The sequence below is a fragment of the Lepisosteus oculatus genome, chromosome 17 (genome assembly GCF_040954835.1).
Source record: "Lepisosteus oculatus isolate fLepOcu1 chromosome 17, fLepOcu1.hap2, whole genome shotgun sequence".
NCBI classification, from domain to species: Eukaryota; Metazoa; Chordata; class Actinopteri; order Semionotiformes; family Lepisosteidae; genus Lepisosteus; species Lepisosteus oculatus.
This window is the reverse complement of record NC_090712.1, coordinates 14215796-14238328: the sequence shown is the minus strand read 5'-3', so window position 1 is coordinate 14238328 and position 22533 is coordinate 14215796. Positions and strand designations below refer to the sequence as shown.

Sequence of the window (22533 nt, the reverse complement as noted above, 5' to 3'; positions counted from 1 at the left end):
CCTCACTCTATAAAGAGAAAGCGCACCTGGTATAAAGTCTTTATTTCATGTCACACTGAAAGTGAGGCAAGTGCTGTTGCTACAGTTCAGTGTCTATGTGAATACTGTGAGTATGAGGACACCAGACTCATAGGCCGCTATTGGAGTTCTTCTGCAGTAATGTCTATAGAGTGCATCCCCACATCTAATGGATCTTTCACCGCTGGTACACCTCACGAAGTAAGTAAGAGCAAGCGTCTGTTCCTTTACCTTTCTCATTATCATTTGAAATCTGTCAGCATTTCTGTTTCTTCTTTTGCTGGTACTGTGGTGGATTGTTATCATTTCCATTCTCTTTCTTGCAATCATCGGTCCTCAAGTGATGGACTTCATTACCCACTTATCACAGGTATTGTTAGTTCACCTGCTGCCTGCTTTGTTGTTCTTACAAATCAGTGCTATTCCTCTTTTAATCACGTTTTCTCTGTCACGTTTTGGGCCCAAAAAAACATTGTTATTAGTTAATTTGGTACATTTGTTTAACTTAAAATTTATTTACATGAAGTTTTTTCAAAAAGTATAAATAATAAATTAAAACACAAGTGACTAAGACATTCAAAAAAGCAGGCAGAGTGGGCACGCAGGTGGTGCGAAGTCAAGAGAGGTGAGGAGAGGTGTGAAGTGGAAACCTGCAAATGACTAGAGAGGATCAGAAGGAAATGAGTCTGTTGCTGAGAGAAAGGGAAAGGATTGCACCTCCCACTTCTCTCAACGACAGACTCGTTTCCTTTTAATCCTCTCTATTCCTTTGCAGGTTTCGACTTCACACCTTTAAAACTCTCTAGTGGTTACTATGGAGATAGTATGTGTTTTGGAAACCCCAAGTGAGAAGACATACTCTAGTCCTGCCCTAACATCCCTTCTTTCGGATTTTTCTTTAGAAACACAGGGAGCGTCTATTCTCATCCCCAGATGAAGACAGCAGCCTGTATTTTACATACAGTGGAGACCAAAATGTACTGGAGGTCAGAGACCTGCACTTTGAGGTAAAAGGAATGCCCGTCTCTCCCGACACTTGCCAGAACTCTAAATCATTAACTGGGCCGCTGTTGCAATATTATTCTCTCTCATAAACCGAAGCAGAACTCTTTTTCTCTTTTTACTCTTTCAAAAAATTTCAGGAAGTAAAAACATTATACTGGACATGCTTGAGTCTTATTTTGTATAGTCTGTTTTAGTTATTATGGAAAATGTATTGTTATATTTTCCTTCACGTGTATTTTGTTAACTGTCAGTCTTCACCTGTGTTGAGTTGAATACATATTCATAAATCCATCTTACCTTTGTAGCTGGGTTATCCTAACACAGCTGTGGTTGTTATTATTTGTATTGTATTATGTGAGTACCACGCTGACAGTACCACGCTGAAGTGCAGAGCAGAGGGTCAGGTGTAAGCTGTCCTTGGTGTCACTTGACCAGGTGGACACTGCAGCTCAGATCCCATGGTACGAGAAGCTGGCGGAGTTTAAGATGCCATGGGAGCTCAAGGAGGGTAAACAGATGGCCATCCAGAACCTCAACCTTAAAGTGAGGAGTGGCCAGATGTTGGCCATCATTGGAAGCTCAGGTAAATCACAACCAGCACTTGTGTCACTTCCGAAATAGGGTGGGGATCTCATGAGGTAATATGGTAGTTACGTATGTTTTGGAAGGCTTTATTTTATATTTTTACTTAGGAAGTTTCAGACTATTTACATATACTCTATATATATGAGAAACACTTTTCCCCCACAATTTCTATTTTGTAGCACCCCAGGTTTGGCATGCCATAATGCTATATTTAATACAGGTGGGCCAAGGAAAACAGACAAACACATCCATAAAGTAAAAATTAGAGCAACTCACAATGCAAAGAAACTAACAAAACAAAATATACCAAAACCTAGCTTCTTTTTGAGCTGCTATCTACAGTAGATGTCCCTTACTACCCATAGGCTGCTAGGCTGCTAAACAGCTTGAAAAACATTCAAACTCTTATCACAATTCTCAAACATACAAGCCTGTCTCTGAGACTATCTTGAAAATTCATCCAAAGTTACTCACAGTTCCAGGTACTCAGTCGGTTGGTATTTCTCGGTTGGTCGGTCGATAGATCTCAGTCAGTCGATCCTTTTCCCTCTAGTGATGTTGCACACAGGATAAATTAAACTGTCCAAAAAAAAGTGCACTTTTTGTTTTTTAAAAATCACCTTTATCAACTGGTCATCCATTCCACACAGCCTTCTGGGAATGGTGGTTCAGACATGAATGTGCATTTTGCCTGAACATAAGGTTCTCTTAATCATATCAATATCTAGAAGTTTACATTAATAAAACCAAACTTCCTTATTCCCCTTGTCTCAAACACAGCATGTACTACAAAGCTGATTGAGTTGTCTTGGTCAATATCTTTGGGATTTCCCTTCATTTTTCTATTTCCTAACCTTCCGAAATAATTGCTTTGAGTTTTAAGTTGTTCTTTCCCACCTCCCCAGGCTGCGGGAAGACTTCACTGCTGGACATTATCACCTGCCGGGACGAGGGCGGGACGGTGAAGTCGGGGGAGATCCTGGTGAATGAGCGGCCTTGCACCCCTCAGCTGGTGAAGAAGAGCATTGCGCACGTGCGGCAGGACGACCGGCTGCTGCCCCACCTCACCGTCCGCGAGACCCTGGCCTTCGTGGCCAAGCTGCGGCTCCCAGCACACTTCTCCCAGAGACAGCGAGACCACAGGGTAGGCCGTGTACCGTGCACCGCCACGCTCCATTCAGGGAGCAAGCTGAAAGGCAGTTCAGCAAACACAAAATGCTGAGAGCACTCTGAGACCAAAACACAACAGCCTTTGCCTCTACAGCTCTGTGCACCATTGTCACCTCTATCAGCAGGAAGATTGGTGACGTGAGGAACTCACCAGCATTCAAATTGGAAAGTTGGAAACTAGAAGCTGAAAAGTTGTTGGTGGCCCCAGAAATGGGGGAAGGTCATACTCTCCATCTGAAACCAGCCCCATTGAAGACAAGGCTAATTAATACATTCTAATTAATTCATTTATGGTTTTTGAATTACACAGCATTTGTTTTAGACAACAGGTATATAGCACCAAACATAAAAAACATAAACACCCCATCTCCACTGCCCTTCAGTCATTCCTCATTCCACATGGGCATCCACTGGCCAGGAGACTGGTCCTCAGTCAAGCTGGTTAAGATAAATTCACTATGACTGAAACACTCAATAAACATTTTCAATACACATAATTATTGGGTGTTTTGTTCCTAATGATTTAATTCAATGTAGATTTGAAAGATTTTAAAAGTTTTAAACATATTAAAAGTTTACTTAGCATAACTCTCCTGGCTGAGGGAAAGGCATTTTTTTGGGAAAAATATTTTATTTACTTTACACTTCTTTGAATTTCGCAGCATTTATTTTAGAAAAACATCCCTAGTGCAAATCAAGAACTTCCTGTGGTTTTCAAAGCTTTTTTAAGAACAAATGATTAATCAGTCATAATCATGCCTTAGTCACAATGAAAATGCCATGGCATATACAGTATGTGTTATTCTCCGTTGCCCTTTAATCCAGGAATCCTTATACAGACAGAACTAAATGGTGAAATACTCACTGTGGGGCTCTTCCTGACAGTGATAATAGGCCACGACGTTACAATGTGTCCCCGCAGGTGGATGACGTGATTGCGGAGTTACGACTGCGGCAGTGTGCCCACACACGAGTGGGGAACGAGTACGTGCGGGGAGTGTCCGGGGGAGAGAGGCGGCGGGTCAGTATCGGCGTGCAGCTGCTCTGGAACCCAGGTGAGCATTGCTCCAGGTGCCAGTCCCGAGAGGAGACTCCCCACAAGGTTTTCCAGGCTACATTTTCTACTCTCACAATGGCTTATAGTGGGAGTTTCAGTATACCTCCTTGTAGATTTGTTTGAAATTCTGGAATAAAGAAAAAGAAAATGGAAACCAGCAAGGCAGTAGAAATCTAATTTCAGAATGTGAGCTAATTGTGAGACTATTTTGAGGGTAGACGATCACATAATGATTTAGGATTCTCTGGTAATTTCCTTCAGAGAAAGCAGTATCTAATAAACATGGATGTGCTCTTCCTACAGGAATACTGATTCTGGATGAGCCTACCTCTGGCCTAGACAGTTTCACTGCCCACAACCTGGTGATGACACTTTCACGGTTGGCCAGGGGCAACCGATTGGTGCTACTGTCTGTTCACCAGCCACGGTCTGACATCTTCCAGCTCTTTGACCTGGTGGTGCTGCTGTCTTCGGGCTCGACAGTGTACTGCGGAGCAGCACAAGACATGGTGCAGTACTTCACCGCACTGGGGTACCCCTGTCCCCGATACTGCAACCCCTCTGACTTCTACGGCAAGTCTGGTTGCCTGGGTCATGCTGCGGTAGCTGAGACATTTAGCACCATTCCATAGGACATCCATAAAGGTTGCCATAATCCGCCAGCATCTGTACTTTAAATCATATACTTTTCATAAACAATAATAAAATCTGTAAGACATATTTGGCAAACTGCCAAAAGCCATTAAGGATTTTGTGCCATTAGAGTGAAGACCAAACTTTGTCAAATCACAGGAACCCATGAATCATTACACTGGTTGTACCTCGTGTCCTGTTGGAGTATATATTTATTCCTTGAAATCTGCAGAATTTGAAGACAGCTCTTACTGTTAAAATATACCATTGTCACAGAGGGAAGGATTAACTTTAATGTCCCGACTGTGCCAGGAGTTACACTCGTGTGTACAATACTTACAGTCACCATCTCTCTAACCCTGCCTATACAGTGGACCTGATCAGTATAGACCGCCGCAGTGTGGAACAGGAGTCGGAGTGTCGCGACAGAGCCAGCATGCTGGCTACCCTGTTCTGGGAGAAGGTGAAGGGAACTGACGACTTCATCTGGAAACCAGCAGAGGCCAGCCAAGCCGAGGACGGCCCTAGGTACCAATGCACTGCCTGGGAACAGTCTCACTCACATCTGCTGTCTGTCCAACACAACATCTGTACAATTAAAAGTTCGGTTGTCCTAGCTGTGTCCCATTGTGCTGCTTTTGTGATGCAACAGAAGAGGATTTGCAATTTGCAAGACAGGTAGAAGGTCCAATAAAAAGTTTAGAAAACATAAAAGAAAATGTATTTTCTTCATCAAGTATTATTATTGCTTGACAAATAATAGGGACAACCAACACAAATAGGAAAATAAAGAAAACAACCACAATTTCTAGGCACATATACAATATATGTTTCTATTCACTGAACTATTGTTAACCTTGCTCCTGGAGAACCTACAGGCCCTTTCATTCCACCCAAGCTGTTGACTTAAAATGTAGAAACTTTGCTTGCAAGTCTCTAGTGCCAGCAAAGATCTAGGCACACAGGATTGACCCACCAAGGAAGATGGATGGTGAATCTAAACTAGATAACCTCAGCAACAAGACCCCATTAGTGTTTGTGTTGTGATTGACAGCTCTCCCTCACAGTCCCATGAGGAGGTCATCACCGTGTCCAAGCAGAAAGACAAGTTGCCAGGAGGCCTGCAGCAGTTCTCCATCCTGTTGAGGTATGGTCCCCTCTGCCTGTCCTCTCACTGCACTGGCACAAGAGGAGCCCCCATCTTGTTGCATACAAGCCGCAGCATGACATTGGTGTGTGTACCTCCATTTCAATCAATGTGGCAAATTGTGTTTCCATATGAAAACCTTTTGTTCATAACAAAGGAAAGTGAACATAGCAATTATAAATATTTAGGAAGCAGACCCTAGCAGGTGGTCATTAAATACAGTATGTCTCTATGGAACAAGTAAAGGTTTATTCCATGCTGAAAAGAGAAGAAAGAAAACACAATGTTTCGGCTGTGGAGCCTTCTTCAGGTGTAAGCGAAGTATGTCACTATTACAGCCTTATAAGTGAGTGAAAGAGTTTCCCCCTTCTCATTATTGCAATTCCAGGTAATTCCACTTTTTTACCAACTCCACCTACCTTATCTCTCTACCCTCTGTGTCTTTCACCCTCTTCTAACCTCTCCTCATCTTCTCCTCTCTCTGTCCCTCTCTTTCCCCGTTCGTCTCTGTCCAGACGCCAGGTGTCCAATGATTTCCGGGACTTGGCCACACTGCTGATCCATGGCCTGGAAGCTCTGCTGATGTCCCTGCTGATAGGGTTCCTGTACTTCGGGGCTGGAACGTCCCGGCTGTCCGTCCAGGACACAGTGTCTCTTCTCTACATGATTGGAGCGCTCACCCCCTTTGCTGTGGTGCTGGATGTCATTGCCAAGTGTGAGTGATAGCTCCCAGAACTCCACACACAGTATAAGGAAAGGCATTAAGGAAGTAAAGCTTCACTTTTTTAAGTGTAAACAAGTAGTCCTATGGTATTGTACCTGGACTGCATGATTATAATCTACGAGGATCACAACATCAGTTGTATCCGGTGGGTCCTTTCATTTTAGGCTTATATGCTTTCCAATCCCAATTCTATATTCTGATATTTGATGAAATCCACTTTAACAGGTCATTCAGAAAGAGCAATGATTTTCCATGAACTGGAAGATGGAATGTACTCGGTCACTGCATATTTCTTTGCAAAGGTATTTACGTTTTATACTGAATATTTCTGTTAGACAACAGTAAATGTATCTTGGCTCTTGTTAGATTGTATTTCTCAGTACTGTATAACATTACATTTGCAAGGAGGGCCAAGAGAATAGAGTCATTCTTTCAATAAACACAGTATGATGGTGGAAACTGAAAAGAGACATTTTTGCAGAATGTGCATGAATGTTTTCCAGAGAACAGGTACTTCAGGGCTCAAACTGTCAGGGTCAGGTCTGTGGGCAAGATGACTGTGTCTTTTGTGACTAGTAGGCTCTGTTGTTAAAGTTTGCCCCCTGCAGAGTAAATGCCTGAAAGATGAAACAAATATGGTCATTGAGAGGCAGATCACCAGAGTTATTGAGAATATGATCAGAAAGTGAGAGAGTCTATGGCTGCAGAGATAAAGGGGAACTCCACTCCTGGTGGTCCAGAAGTATAAGACACAGCTGACACTGGATGTAGGAAAGTGTGGATATTTAGCCACAAACACAAAAGTAAAGCTTTGCATCTTAAAGAAAATAATTGATTTATATTTAAAAAAGCTATTTTCTGAAAATATTTTTTTTTCATTCTTGCTCACTTTTTTAAATGTAAAAAAGGTTCTGTGCACACACATACAGTAGCTTCTCTGCTTGTACTTTCTAATAGCTGCATCAACAGCATGGATGTGTGTTGTCTCTTTAAGCTTTATTCAGAGCTTGGGATGCCCATGTGCAGGAGACTCAGGTGCATGAACCATGGAGAACTGGACTCCAAACCAAACTTGTCTCACTCAAAAAGCACAAGAGAGGCTTAAATATTATATTGTATTGTTAACATCATAATACAAATAAGTCACTATATTATACTTCACACATAAGCTTAGGGAAGGACAAACCAGAAACTATTTTTCAAAAATATACCCCTTGCAGAATGAATGACCTCTGCATTCAGAAATACTACTGTTCTTTCTTCCCACCACTTAAAAATGCCTCGATTTATGCTTTCCTCCACTGGAGGCCAGTATAGCACCACATCAGGTTTGCTGGGAAAACATATTTTCCAACACGAAACTTGGCTGGAACACCACATCAATTATCGCACGTCAGTAATGAGTAGTGACATCTGGACTTTGGATTTTGTTTTTGGCATTAGCTTTTTTTAGATGATACAAGCATTTTGTTTTTAATTTGAAGTGTTCTTCTCTAACAATTGGCTAGCCATTCATGCAAACTGTTAACAGCTAAATTATGGAGAAGAAAAACCTGGTTTGTGTTACATTATCATTCAGTTCCAGTATCGTGACAGCAGGCAGAAACTTTCCAAAGAGCAGAGATCCATGTGTCATTGGCCATTTTTTTATAACTCAGGAAGCAGTCGGAGATGCTGCTTGAGAAGCAGATAACACAGTGTGGTGAAGAATGTTTCAAGAACGCAGTTCTGTTTCCACTGTGCGCAGGTAATAGGGGAGCTGCCTGAGCACTGTGCCTTCACTGTGGTGTACGCCGTGCCTATCTACTGGCTAGCTGGCCTGAACCCCCAGCCAGGGCCCTTCCTGATGAACTTCATGCTGGTGTGGCTGGTGGTGTACTGCAGCCGGGCCATGGCCCTGTGGGTGGCCGCACTCCTACCTACTCTTCAGACCTCCTCCTTCATGGGCAATGCCTTCTTCACTGTCTTCTACCTCACCGGTGGATTTGTCATCAGCCTGGAGAACATGTGGGCAGGTCAGAGGCTCCTTACAGTCCCCGTGTCTCTCGGCAAACCACGCCACCCTGACAGGGCCTTTCACTGAAACGCTGACAACTTCTTGTCTCAAGCGCTGTTTTAGAATAGGCTGGCTTGCCAAAGAGAGCCTGCAGTCTCACAGACTGTCTTCAGGCAAAGTGGGGGTGGGCGTGAGGAGCAGGGGCCAGACCTTCTCCCCTTCTGTGGTTTGAGCAACCCCCAGATCTCAGCCATTCACACAGAGGCCTTAAAAACACAACCAGTGTTCTTGGGTCCAATATTCATTCTCTGAGTTTTTAATGGCTCGGAGTAAAGAAGAGGAATGAATTCCCTGGACTGAATCTCTGCTGGATTAATGGGATGGGACAGGATTGAATATATCTTGTGGAGTATGTAATTCCTCCTACTTAAGATGTGCCTGATGCTGGGGGGGGGGGTATTTTTTTAAAATCATTTTTATATATAATTAATATTTCTATAAAAACCAATTTTATATATACGTATATTTTTATAATTAATGAGAGTACTTTACTAATAAAACATAAAACGCACTTTAAAATGAGAGAAGGACATTCTGGCTCATTTGGTAGTTGGTATCTTATTGATCCCAGGAGCTCACCCAGCTGCTCCTTGCTGGGTGCTATATTATAGTGGACATGGACAGGATGTGAATGTCCTGAATATTCAATCACGTTCTCATTCTCTCCCACAGTGGCATCCTGGTTCTCCTACATCTCCTTCATGCGTTGGGGTTTCGAGGGGATGCTACAGGTCCAGTTCACTGGGCAGCAGTATCAAGTGGCCATAGGAAACTTCTCTCTCAACATTGACGGGCTTGAAGTGAGTTAACTACCTACTTGCAGCTACACACTGTGGCCAATAAGAGCCTGTCACACCAGTGATATTTCTATGTGAATCAGAGGATGTTTCAAGGACTTTTTAGGAGCTGTATGTTAACCATGATTAAATGTGAAGTAAGATTTCCATCGTACTTTTTGAGGTGCATTTATTAAATAGATATTCAAAAAAATAACACAATCCTAAACACTGACTGTGTGTTTGCACAGGTGGTGAAAGCCATGAGCATGAGCTCGAACCCGCTGTACTCCTGCTACCTTGTCCTCCTTGCTATCTGCGTGGCCTTCATGGTTTTCTACTACCTGTCATTGAGGTTCATCAAGCAGAAGTCAAGCCAGGACTGGTGAAATCGAGCCCTGTGTGCTACAAACGTCTCCGCTGTCAAGGCTCATCTGTTGTTCTAGTGTCGAGTTCCCGATGATGTACTACAGCTGCCCGCCACTGGATGGCAGCAGAGTACTAAGTTTGGCCTCAGAACGCTTTCTATTTTTATAGATCGTGTCGAGCATATTGATACGTTAGACTTTAATCTTCAGTTTGTCTTTACAGTGCTATTTTTTCACGCGCAAGAGTGCATTACGAATAGTGCGTTTATTCAATCGGAAGACCGCTATATCACCCTGAAAGAGAATAGTCTGTTGTGACATGTAAATTCATTTAAAAAAAAGTTGTGCACTATTGCAAATGATTAGTAAACACCGTCATTAAAACAGGTAATGTTCGACGTATGATGTGAACACCTAAAAAAGTATTTTGTGTTTCCTGTTTCTCATGTTTTTCTGTATAAACTGTTAAGCTTTTAGAACTGTTAAATTAACTTTTTAAACACATTACTAAGCCCGAGTATAAAAAGAATATCTTCCAGCATTATATACTGTTTAAGAGTTGTGAATTATGGGAACACACATATCCGTTGCACAACACTGGAGAGTAGAAGCATCAAAACGATTTATAATCCTGCTTTACGTACTGTATGTGTGGTCATAGTTGGAAGATGCTGTCGGAAATGGACAGCCATAATTAAGATGAATATTCCCATGATATAAAATTATTAATACATGAGATAAATACATGCCGAGGATGTTACTGATTGTGATGCTAAAAAAACTGCACAAGAATTTCATGTTGATTGTATTACTTGCCAGTTGCAGAAAGGAATTCACCACTTCCTGTAAAGCATTGGCAGGAGAAAAAACAACTGACTGTCTCTATTGCCTGTTTCCAAGTGCTGGGTGGCAATGGAACAGACCCCTGGAGAGGCCAGTGGGTTTTCTCTCCCCTCTCCAGTCTCTGAAGCCTGGAGACTGTTAATCATCAGAGTCCCAGAGCTCCTGCGCCGTGTTCACCGGGACACGAATGAACGGCGCACGCGTGGCACAGTGTTTTGGCAGTCGATACTGCCGTCTCCCTGCAATGTGTGAGTTTCCTCAGGGTGTGCCTCCTAGATGCTTACAGGTGAAGTGGTACCTCTAAATCACAGATGGGCAGTCCCGGTCCTGGAGCGCCAGTGTGCTTACAGATTCCCATTCCAACGCGGCTCTTTATTCGCCAAACCAGCTGGTTACTGGCTCCGCTGGACCAACCGAACAGGTTCTCCCAGAGCCCTTGGATACCTGACACACTGACCCTCCAGGTCCCCCCCTGCTCCACACCGTGCAAAGTGCACATGGCCTGCAGTGTCCATCCTGATTAGCACATTATTCCATCTAAGTCCCTCTGCTTCCAGGGTAGGCAGCAAATAAGTGTTTTTTTGGTAACGGATGAAAGAACAGGGTCTTTGAGTTTTTCTTCCAGCTGCCTCGCTGTGACAGGGAGATAAACCAAACTTTAGGAGGGGTTTTTCATAAAAGCGTCACGCGACCACCTGAAAGTGACAGAGATACCTTTTTTACCAAGTGATACACAACAGTTGTGGCTTTAACTTCCGTTCTAGACTTCTTATTAAAATAACGGCAGATCGAAAAACACTGGGACAGTTTCAGGACAGCCTCATTTGTGTCTCGGCTGAGAAAAGTCAAGCAAGCCCTGAGCTACACAGACGCATCTCTTTCAGGGATCTAAGTCTCACATAGCCTAGCAGAGAAAAATCACAATTGCTGTATGAGTGACTAAGGTGAGTCAAGTTAATGGCAAATAAAAACCCCATTTACAACACTGGAAACTAAATGTGTGTTTTCTTCACCTTGGTATTTCATTTGCAAGAAAAAGGACTAGAACAATTTTGCACTTCGTAAAATCCCTGTTTACTTGTAAAACCCTAATCTAAGTAAATGTCTACATCATGAGCAGCTATTGTATTGCCCATGTTCAATTCATGAATTTGAACATTTTTACCCCTTTAACAAATAGCACTTCGAGGGTAAGGGAAAGGAAGGTAGGTGGCTGATGAAGAAATACTAACTTCACATTCAAAGACTAATAACTGTAATCTTGTTTTTCAGGGAGTGTCTGCAATCCAGAAGCTAAAAGTAAACCGCACTAGGCAAAACCTCAATTTGTTCCCTGTCGGCTGTAAAATCTTTTCTTCTCCACTTAAATTAGTGAAATAAAAACCCAAATACAGCTGGTATTTTAATCATTTTTTTTTAGAAAACCTACTGCAAATTAGTCTCCAAAATAATATGGAATCAGTTGTTATTGCTGGTGTACCAAGTCTGCTCTGAATGGTGCCTTCTTGAAATCCTTGGCTCAGAGCCCACACAATGTAGACACTGTATAGATTTGAAGGCAGCCCCAGCATTTAGACTAATTCCCCTTCGGTGCTCAAAGGAGGTCTGATTGAAATGAGTCCGCTCAAGGTGCTGTACCTTTTGGAAATAATCCCCAGGCGCACCCAAACAATGATTGTGCAGGATGAATATGAAACTTTTTTTTTTGTTAATAGGAACTTGCATTTTCCAGTGCTCACTCAGTCTTCTCAAGTGCTCAAGCAGAACCACAGTTTTAATTAAAAAAGGCAACTGAATCAAATTGAATGCACAATCAGATCGCAATTAAAAAAAAAAAGAAGTCAACTCATTATAAGACTCATTTGATCAAGTCCTCAGATGTGCTTAAGGCTATGTGGCAGCATTCAGCTGAAACTGAACAATGTATTCAAAAGTTATTTCCAAAGGGTACTGTTCGAGCTAAACAATATACCATATAAGCTCTGGCTTTGTTGAATGATGGGAGTTTATTCTCCATATTTACAGGTGAAGCCAAAGTTTGTGAAAGGTTTGAAATTCAAAACATTTTTTTTCTTGTCCACAGTAATATAAAGTTCATATGTAGAAAAAAGCCGCGTTTCCAGGGCAAGGGAACTAAGAAGATGCAGTGTTAAAAGCTCCAGTGCACAGCAGTATGACCCTATTTGTCCCCCAGACACAAATGAAGGGGAAAGAAACAATATTGCCCGTTAAGATCATAAGACGCTTCCTGTGTTTCATTACTGCGTCATAAAACTGCATGCTTGTCACTTCTCGCAGACACAAGTTATGCCCGCCTCAGAAAAAAAACACACCTTAAAAACTTCCCATTGTGTTTTTTTATTCCCTGGGAGCTCATCAGCTTCAATGGCCTACAGTAATTTAGTGACTGGATGCTGTGTTAGCAAACAGCAGTAATGAAAGGATAATATGCATGCAGGCCTTTACAATGCACAGTGGGAGATGTAATTAAGATGCTTAAAATGCAGAAAACACATCAAAACCTACCCATCTGAAAGCAGCATTATTACAGCACTGCCAGGGACGTCTGTTGACTGCACTGCGAATACGCCACCTGCCAGCCCAAGAATGGGCTCCTCTCTGCCCTACATCAGGCCTGCTGCACCCTGCTCTTAACCCAACACACACACTCACTATACCCCGCTCTCCCCTACGCTTGCACACTCTCTTCTCCACAGACAAAGCTGCTCAGACTATTAGCCCTCAAAAGAAGAGACTGGTTGGCATAGACACTTGCACGATTCCTCATTGCCAAGAATGTTTCTCCTCAGGGCTACAAGTTCTCCTGTTGTCACACCTGTCCTTTGCATTCATGGATATAATGATACATTCTCTGAACTGCACACTATATCTGCATTTTCAATCCTAGTCATCAGGCTTCAGGGAGACAATGGTTCTTCAGAAGAATTTTTTTTAACTCGAAGAGAAATGAAGACTTCACCGTGTCTTCATTTGTAAAAGTCTTATTAAAACAAACCTGGTGTTGATTCACCCTGCTGGCCCAAGATAAGAAAGGACAGGAAGCTGAAGAAAAGCCGGATGGGTGAGTCTACATGTCAGGTTTTATTGACAAGGATAAATATTTCTGTACAGCGGTGTGCAAGAGTCATAGCATCAAACAATAACATCACAGTATTCCAGAGAATTTATCTGCACAATATATAAAAAAACAGTCATAAGACAAAAAAATAAATGAAGCAGAAGTAGTTAACTAGTCGTCATCAGATGAGGCCGGTTCTTTGTTCTTCTGCCTTAGCTTGCTAGCGTAAAACTTGAAGGACTCCTGGGAGAAACAAGAAATCAGAGATAAACGTTCGAAATATGATTACAAAAATCTACTTCCACTCCCATTCTTTTTATAGCTGACCCAGTTTGGAATTGTTGAGTTGCTTTTAGACTCACTTTCTCTGGCAAAGACTGCACTGCCTGGAAAGTGAATAAGACATGGACAAGCTCCTCTTACAAGCCCACCTGCAAGAGCCATGTTATTCGGCACTATGAAGCTACACAGCACATGACAGGAGAGGTAGCACTGATTGGAGGAGTGCAACAACTCTCGCTGATGTCATCTCATGATGTCACCAATCTGCAAGTGTTTGGCAAGTCACAGGAGTAACAGTTTTTAAGTACCTTTAGTAGGTATAGCAAAGGAACAAGTAATAGGTTTATTCCATGCTGAAAAAAAGAAGAAAGAAAACAACGTTTCGGCCGTGGAGCCTTCTTCAGCACTGAAGACAGATCATTAGAAAGTCAGTGCAACCATCATGCATACCAAACAGCAAGCCAACAAGAAACTGATAAATTCAAAACCTGCAAACATCATAGTTTATTCAAAGTAGTTTGCATCTCTTAAGAAATAAACAGAGAAACATGGTGACTGCTGTATCATGGTCAAATCCCAAAGAGAGGCAGCAATACCCTCTAACCATGGAAATAACTTTTCTCATCTGTGCTCGTGTTAAACAGTAATGATAATAGATTGCCTTAAGGCTTTTTTCACACCTATTTAAATGTTTTAAATGTGTTATTGCAACCTATGGACAAGGGCTTCTGCAAATAAAATTAAAACTAATCATAATTCTAATCTCTCTCCCATTTCTCACCCTCAACATGTACAACTACCAGCAGCCAAAAAACTAGCCTTATACCTTCACTCTGATATCCTGCATCAGCACTGGCTTAGTGTTTAATCTCTTGAACAACAACAGAAAGACTGTTTTTTACCCAAGTCAAGCTAATTATATAGGCTTTGTTTAAAAAGCTTTTTGAAGGCTACTGCAATCAGAAGATTAATGTTCAGTGAACATGGTATATTCCCTTATTACCAATGTAATTAAACATGATAAATAAGGGGGAAATGGCACCACACAATAGTGTTTGTGAAACCTCTCGTTATCTTGTTAGTGGAAACATTTTATACACTGGTATTACGAAGTCCCAAGTCTATGGTTTCTGGAGAAAATCTTATCTGAAAGACTATTCTGATAAACATTTTAACATTCTGTAATGTGTTGAATAATTTCCAAAAGTTTTGAGAGCACCGTTGGCATCTTTATACTCAGTGATCAACATTAGCTGGTTTTTGGACTTTCAAACAGTTTATACGAAATTCAAATAGTACAATCCCATTTCAAGTAGGAAACATTAGACAGTTAGTGCCCTTTGGGCAGACAAATGCTTCTCATAAAACAACGGTCAAGCAATTCAGAGACCACTGCTGAAACTGGTGATCAGGTAAGTCCTGTCTCTTACCAACAGAAATCTAGGCTGAATGTTACCTTCCAAGAAGGACTCATTGTGCAGCTAATAGGAAAGGAAACTATCACAAGCACAAAAACCAGAGTGGTCAGACAGGTTTCCCATCTTAAGATTGCAGGAAACACCAGCGTAGACTATAAAGTTAAAAAATGTCACTGGGGAACACAGAACTTACATTTTTCAAAGAATTTTGCTGATGTTCTTTAGCGTCAAATATTCACTGACAGTGCAGTTGTTTTTTTTTTATTTTGGCATTTGTTGTAATCGTAACAGAAAATAAACATCTGTAGAAGTAACAGTGTCTGAAACGTAACTTCTCTCTAGCTTAGGCTCAAAACGTTCTGAACCATCAGCTACACAGTACATGCTGTGCCCCATTGATTTACAATTAACAGCCACAATACTGAGCTCAGCAAGTTTCTATGAAAGCAAAGAGTAGGCATGCAAACAACACCAATCACATTTGCTTATTACAAATGTTACCAAAGGGGCAACACAAACTATACTATTTTACACTACCTGAGTATTTCTAAGATATAAAAATTCCCACAATCATGCCAGCATAATGCCCTTGCAATGCAATTGTTTCCATGCAAAACATACAAGTTCATTACTTCACACGGTGAATTAATGTACTTTGTAACAAAGATATTGTAAATGCAATACACTGTACCAGCACTGGAAGTGAGTAATGTTTAGTCAAAAGGATAACCCAGCTACAAAATGCATGCTGCGTGTAATGTGCAAGACCCTCCAAGTGACCCAGGTCACTCTGCGCTTCGTGCCTCATTGTTATATCCAGTATTTGTTTGCAATCTTTTGAAATAAACACTCACTCGGTGTGGCAGAGCTGCCTGAGCAGCTGCGTGCTGGTAAGAGACAGTGGCAGCTGTGGTTTTACTAGCACGGGTGAGGCATCCCTGTCGAGCACTGCCCAAAGAGCCGCATGGTAATTGGCACACCCACTGATCCAAGCAAGCTGGCACTGTAAGGAGTGCCATTCATGGCACGGATCAAGCAAGCACACAGATCGCCTTTACATCCATGCACGATGGAATTCCTTTTCCTTCTTCTCAGAAATAAACAAATCATACTCTTTTTTGGAGAAGCTGTTCCAATGAGAAAAGGCACTAATGTTTCCTTGCATTTATTTCAAATAAATTAGATGGCTTACTTAATTCAAACTACGTTAGCACTGGAGTTGTGAAGGGCTTTGTGCTTTTCTATTATTATTATCCATTCCTGGGCACACTTTAGACAGCTCCTTCTATTTCAGGAACAGAGTCGATCAACACCTTTTGACCCCTCTTCTGCCCCGACTCATTTCAACAGGCCGGGCGATAATTACCACAATGCGTCATCAGCGCAGTATTTCAAGTTCTTAGCACATGTGCTTCCTACACACACAAGGGACTGAGAAACGATCTTATTGAAAAATGAAATTAGCTCAGCGGAGCCTGCAAGCTTTTAGAACATCAAAAGCTACCGTATTTTCATGTAAATGAGGAGGTGTTTGCCACATCTTTAAAAGTAAAGGCAAAAGAAAAGTTTTTCGAGGAAGTGGCATGAAGGAATTGCGGGAGAAGATGGCTGAGAGAAACGGGTAAAATGAAATAAAACCAGAAATCCATAAAACAGTGCAGTGCGCAAAGATGTAAGCTACTCTCATGTGAGCCAGAGAATGGTCATTTTGAATAAGTGATTTTCTGTTGCCTTCCATGAGTGGGGAGATCAGTTTGGGTTGGTTTTCATCTCGGTGGAACCTGTCTATCTTTGTTCAAAATGCAGGCGGGCAGATAGACAGTACAATTTGTTTATTACAATTCCCCTGGGTTATTTTAGTTCAGTGTAGAGTTGGCCTCCAGTGGGAAATAAAATCCACCTACAAAGGACACATAAGCCATGGCTCACCTGGCCGAGCAGCCCAGAATGTCAAAAGCTTGCAGTACCTTTAAAGCAAAGCTAAACCACGGAATCAAAGGGACATTGTGCACTACGACGCTGGGAGGGCTGCACTCACCGGGGGCTCCATAAAGGGAACGGGCTCCCCTGCATTCTTCAGCAACGTGGCCAGCCTCTTCAAGCACAGCTCGTCCGGCTGCACGCTCTCCTCCTGCATCTGCTGGTACAGGGCCTTGGAAGACGGCAGGTCCTTGTCCATGGCTTGGTGGAGAGAAAGCAGAGTGGTCAGGCAACAGGGCACATCCATTTGTCTCACCAAAAGACACCAAGAGACACTCCGCCTCTGAGACTCAAAGGACTTTAATTTATCTGACTGCACTACAATTCCACTCTCACCTGGATCCCCTCTGAGTAAGGAGAGATGAGCCAGGCCAGCTGTTTCAATTCAGGGTTTTTGTACAAACAGTGTCTTCGACTGGACCGACTAGGTGACTGTTAATTCTCTTTCGTAACTATTTACGAATGGGTGGTGGTGAAATGCACTGGAAAGTCAGGTATTCTAACTAACATGAATTCAGATAAATACCCTTGACAAAAGAAAAGGCAACAACAATGAACACTCAAAATTTCTAGTTCTACATCCAATTCCAGAGACAAGGACACACACAGTTATGTTGTATTAAAAGGAGAGAAAGGCATGTTTCCCTGAATTAGAGTACATCATTTCAACTTAATCAAGATTTGATTGTTGGATTCTGGAGTTTCTAATCCTTAGAGATGGCAAAGCTTTGCATGAAATAATCATAGTCCTAGTATGCGAAATGGAATAAGACTCAGTTCAAATGGCACATCTAAGTACTTTAACATGCAATATTTCTGCTTGACAAAGCCCTATCAGGAATTCGTTAGCAGGTATGTATAAAATGCACCAGTGGCTAAATTGTACAACTGCTGTATTTGGAGATGGTTTAGACATAGCTACATTTTTAATCTACTATCTAATAACATCTTAAAGACAAGTTAGAAGCACTAAAATATTCACATTCCCTACTCAAAACTGTCAAAAAACTGTCTCAAAACTTATCAACAGGTATGCAAAAGGCCCATTTAAAGGTTACATGTTCACTCAAACAAAGGAAATGCAAGTTGTCCTCTTCATCCAAACTTAATAATGGGTGAAACTAATGTTTGTTACAAAATGTGCAAGCTTATAGTTTGTATCTAGCATTCAAAAGGCAATAGCAATGGGTGTCATAAGCACAGAACAAACTCAAAACATCCAAGCCTTTATTACTGTTTTTTAGAAAGCTGTCTGTAAAGAGGATTTAAGAGAAGTGAACCCAGGTAGTGAACATATTTCATGAATCAGAGTGGTATACCATCTAGAGACAAGGTATTTGCATGGTATCATTCAGTCTTTAAAATTGTCAGGGGAACATTATGAAAGACATGGTCTGTGTGCTAATCTCTTGTTATATGGATGTACTTCTACCCTGCATTCAGAGAGCAGAAGATCTAACATGCCAGGAACCTCCCTCTTCTTAAACACAAATGAGCTACTTACCATAGGACTTCATTAGGTACGCGTATGCAGTCTTCCTCTCTGGGAACTCAGGAATGATTTCCAAGAGGGTTTTGATCTTATGAGCCTAAACATTAAATAAAACAAAAAACAGAAATGTCCTCACCATATAAATACACGTCCTAAAGCAAAGTCCGGCTAAGAAATGGGACTTGTCATTTACAAACTGCAATGTTTTTTTAACCCTATATTTTGCACAGAAAACTGGGATGACTTGTGCAAAGCATAACTCTGAGGCAGCTGTTACCACATCTACTTATGTTTCTGTAAGGATTTCTGAAAGCATAAAGGTAAAATACTCACCTCTAGACTACAAGAGTCTACCAACAGAGACAAACCAGAGCCCCCACAGAGGTCAGAGCGGTATTGCTGTACGCTTTAAAAAGGGATGGCTCTTACCTGTCCAGGCTTCTGTGCAGCTCTAGTAATGTAAGACACCAGAATGTCCTTCTGCTCCCCGATCCCAGGACATCTCTAGAGGACAGGAGAGGAAGAAAGTCAGACTCCCAATACTGGCCATAACAGGCTGGGCATCTCCAGACCTCAAGGGTAGCAGAGTTCACAGACTGTCATTCCACCACCAATCAGAACTGGTCAATTGAATGATCAAATCACCTCGTGTGTGAGGTCTCAATGAGAAGCTAACTGAAAAACACCTGTAACCCTTAAGGACTGTTGAGAACAGGAGATGCTAATCCCTAATCTAGACAGAAAATAACTAGTTAGACAAAAGTTTGAAGAGTAACCTTGTTCTAGAAACCTGCAGCTCCTCAAGAAGATGACTGATGGGGTTCTATTAGCCACACAATAAGCATCATGCAGGACAGTGATACTCCCTTTTCTTTCACTCACTTCTTTTTTCACAGTATGAAAATGACGGATGAAGATTTTGTACAGAAGTCCAGAGTTATTTTGTGTAAGAGCTTTCTTTTAAGGGAGACACAGCAGGCCTGTGCAAACAGGAATGTGCTCTTGTGTGTTTGTGTGTGTGAGCCAGTGTGTGCGGAGGTTCCTGTGTGTGTGTATGTGAGGGTGAGCAGTGAGCAAGACGCGCATCTGTGTGTAGGGAAGCAGCAGTCTTCTTCAATTATATTGCCAAGCACTCACAAGTGAGCTGAAGACCAGAAGGTTAATTATACATTTAATAAGGTGTCAGGCAGATAACTACTCATTTCTTTATAAAAATTAAAATGTACAGAGTGAGTTCTCTTTAAAGTATAATTATCTACACTTATGAATACAAAAGGACCGATTTCAATCTCTCAGCTTTTACTAAAAAGCTCTTTCAGTGAGAGACAGCCGGCTTTTTTTTTTACTTCTTTTAGTTTAATATCACTGACAAAGTTAATACGGAGAAGTTTGTGTGACAGCTCAGAGACACCCGAATTTTCCATCTTTTAAAATCCGTCAGGGTGGAGCACAGGAAAGCCAAGATTATTTCGCCAGTAAGTACACAGACACTCTATTTATAATCTTTCGTGCACATTTTAAAAATGGGGCAATGGAAACAATGCGCTACAAATACAAAAGGCTGAATGGTCTTAAATTTTATCAGAACTGCAAAAGCTTGACACTGTCCCATAAGGTGGTTAAAATGTCTATACACAGGGCAGTCAATTCACAATCAGATATTTGCATCTACATTTTTTCATCAACTGAATGGAACGATTTCCATTACTTCAAACCAAAGTTAAAATGACAATTTGTGTAAAGACAACAGCTGGGGAAAATGCAAACAAAATGTGAAAAAAAGTGTAGGTGCCCAATGTTTTTAATGCGAATTTACTGGTACACTGCTACTAGTACTGACTTTATAGGTGTAAAATGTTCTTATGTTAAAGTGCCAATCGCCATTTGAAAAAAACAGTTATGTCAGCACTCACATGCTAAATGTCACTTTCTAATTAGATATTTACCCCTGAAGAACATCTAGTGACAGCAATCAGATTATTTTTTTCTGCTTTTTTAATACAGATTAATACAGAAAGGTTATGACTTTAATGCTAGCTTTGTGGTAGTGGTCCCTTTTTCTTCCTTTGTCTTTAAGGGGTCAAAATGAAAGGGACACCTTCAGATAAAGTCTACTCTGAAGTCTAAGGCAGTGACTTCAATCTGCAGCAATTATGTTCAATGTCACTGGCATTTGTGTACAGAGCTACGTGGAGTTAAGCCTTTCTGTGCATCCCCTTTATCAGTCTTCTCCTCAGCCCAGTGTGCTGAAGCTGCGAAGGAGTCCCTGCTGTGCACATCACATCTCTGTCTCTCTCAGACAAACAGGCGTGTTCCTGTTGCTATCTGGAACAGTAGGAGGTCACAGGCAATATCTTCAGGCTCTTACAGATCAGAAGAAAAGAAGCAGTCAGTAATAAAAGGATTGCCATTTTATTTCTGTAAATGGATCTTTTCGTGATACAGATAGCTTTTTTAAAAGTAAAACTAACAAAGCTGAATTTGTCAAAAGCACAATGTAATATAAATGCTCACTGCAAACCCTGCCCAACAATGTTCATGGCAGTAAAAAAAAAAGTTGTTTTCAGTCACTATAAGCTATGAGGACCTTTAGAGCCATAAAAATCTCAGCTGTCCTGAAGACAACTGAAATCACAGTGATGAGTGTAGCGGGGAAAAAAAATCAGGGCAGCTAATCTGAATTATGCTAGCAGATTCTCTCTTGTCCTGAAGTCCGCAGTGGTGTCCAGCCTTTAGCAGGTGTGTTTCAAGTCTCATCAGCTGTGACAGATTACCACATGCCGAGGCCTGTATGAGACTATAGCCCTGATGGACAAACTAAGTGCTGTGCACTCGTCTCAGTCACGCAGCCTGGAGAGCTGGGGCCTGGCTATCATATCACTACCACAACCTTGCCGCTGCCTGCTGGAGCTGCATGCGGCCTGGGGACCGCAGTGATGTGTCTGCCTGTTTGTTTGTCTGCTTGTCTCCTAATATGTATGTGAGCTCCACAACATAGCTCGCCCTTACAAACTTCAGAACCATTACACTGCTCTGAAGGTGTCACTTCACTGACACTGCAGGGGGGCCTGGGGAAACCTGCAGTCATATCTTTTCTTACCAAAATGGGGTGTTATGTGTGTATGGGGGGGGGGGGGTTGTTCAGTACTTCATACTGCGTGTCCTTCAACACTGTTTTGCTTCTTCTGCTCCAGTTCCAACAGCAATGAAATAACATTAACAGCCATTTGTAAATGATGTTTTTTCCCCACTCCCTGAAAACACCATGTCCCTAAAGCTTTTAACACAGTTGTATTTTAAATGGATCAGAAGCGCTCAGCAGAAGAATGGATCTGTAGAATTACTCAATTATAATGAAACAACTCAAGTGAAATCAATTTCAGTGCTTTTCTTAAGAACATGGTACAAAGCAATGTGATCTCCATTTTCTTGCTCTGATTGCCCCCTGTGCATTCAACCATCTTCGGACTGTCTTCTTCTAACTGCTTAAAAATAATTAATGAAGTACAACAGTCCTGACAGGAACAAAATGGGTGACAAAACAGAGCAGCCGAAAACAGCACTATCTGGGACAGAATGGCTGTGGACATCATGTAGGGTCTGGTGCAGAAGATCATGCAGAAGTTAGAAATGTATTCTAGAAGGAAAGGAAAACCCCATTGCTTGTGGGTGCATACGTATATATAAACTTAATAAATATCTATTTTCAGCAGGCTTTTGTGCTGAAGACAAAGCACTTACTTGCAGTAAGAATTTGGCATCATCAACCTTGCCTGCATCTAGCAACTGCAGGAAGAGATCTGTGGCCGGTCTGTATGAAGAAAAGTGATTGGCTAGCCTCTCTGCCATGGCGCTTACTGAGAAAACACAGAAAGGGGTCATCAGGTCACAGTCCCCCAC

At 41.7% G+C, this 22533-nt stretch overlaps 2 protein-coding genes across 2 annotated transcripts in view; one reads left to right on the top strand and one right to left on the bottom strand.

Moving 5' to 3' along the window:
- The first annotated feature begins 61 nt into the window (after positions 1-61).
- abcg8 (ATP-binding cassette, sub-family G (WHITE), member 8) lies at positions 62-11367 on the top strand. Its single transcript, XM_006638789.3, has 13 exons — positions 62-219; positions 921-1025; positions 1459-1606; positions 2514-2752; positions 3701-3833; positions 4139-4408; positions 4840-4996; positions 5523-5615; positions 6131-6330; positions 6565-6641; positions 8087-8354; positions 9068-9195; positions 9423-11367. Exons 1-13 carry the CDS (start codon positions 160-162, stop codon positions 9558-9560), a joined length of 2016 nt encoding a protein of 671 aa, XP_006638852.1. The 5' UTR covers positions 62-159; the 3' UTR covers positions 9561-11367.
- A 2098-nt stretch (positions 11368-13465) lies between these two features.
- Positions 13466-22533, bottom strand: part of lrpprc (leucine-rich pentatricopeptide repeat containing) — a 67562-nt gene continuing 58494 nt past the window's right edge. The window contains exons 34-38 of the mRNA XM_069179857.1: positions 22375-22490; positions 19063-19137; positions 18646-18730; positions 17200-17342; positions 13466-13704 (exon numbers count right to left, since the gene is read on the bottom strand). Of these exons, the coding sequence (XP_069035958.1) occupies positions 13633-13704; positions 17200-17342; positions 18646-18730; positions 19063-19137; positions 22375-22490 (491 nt within the window). The 3' untranslated portion in view covers positions 13466-13632. The remainder of the gene's footprint in view (positions 13705-17199; positions 17343-18645; positions 18731-19062; positions 19138-22374; positions 22491-22533) is intronic.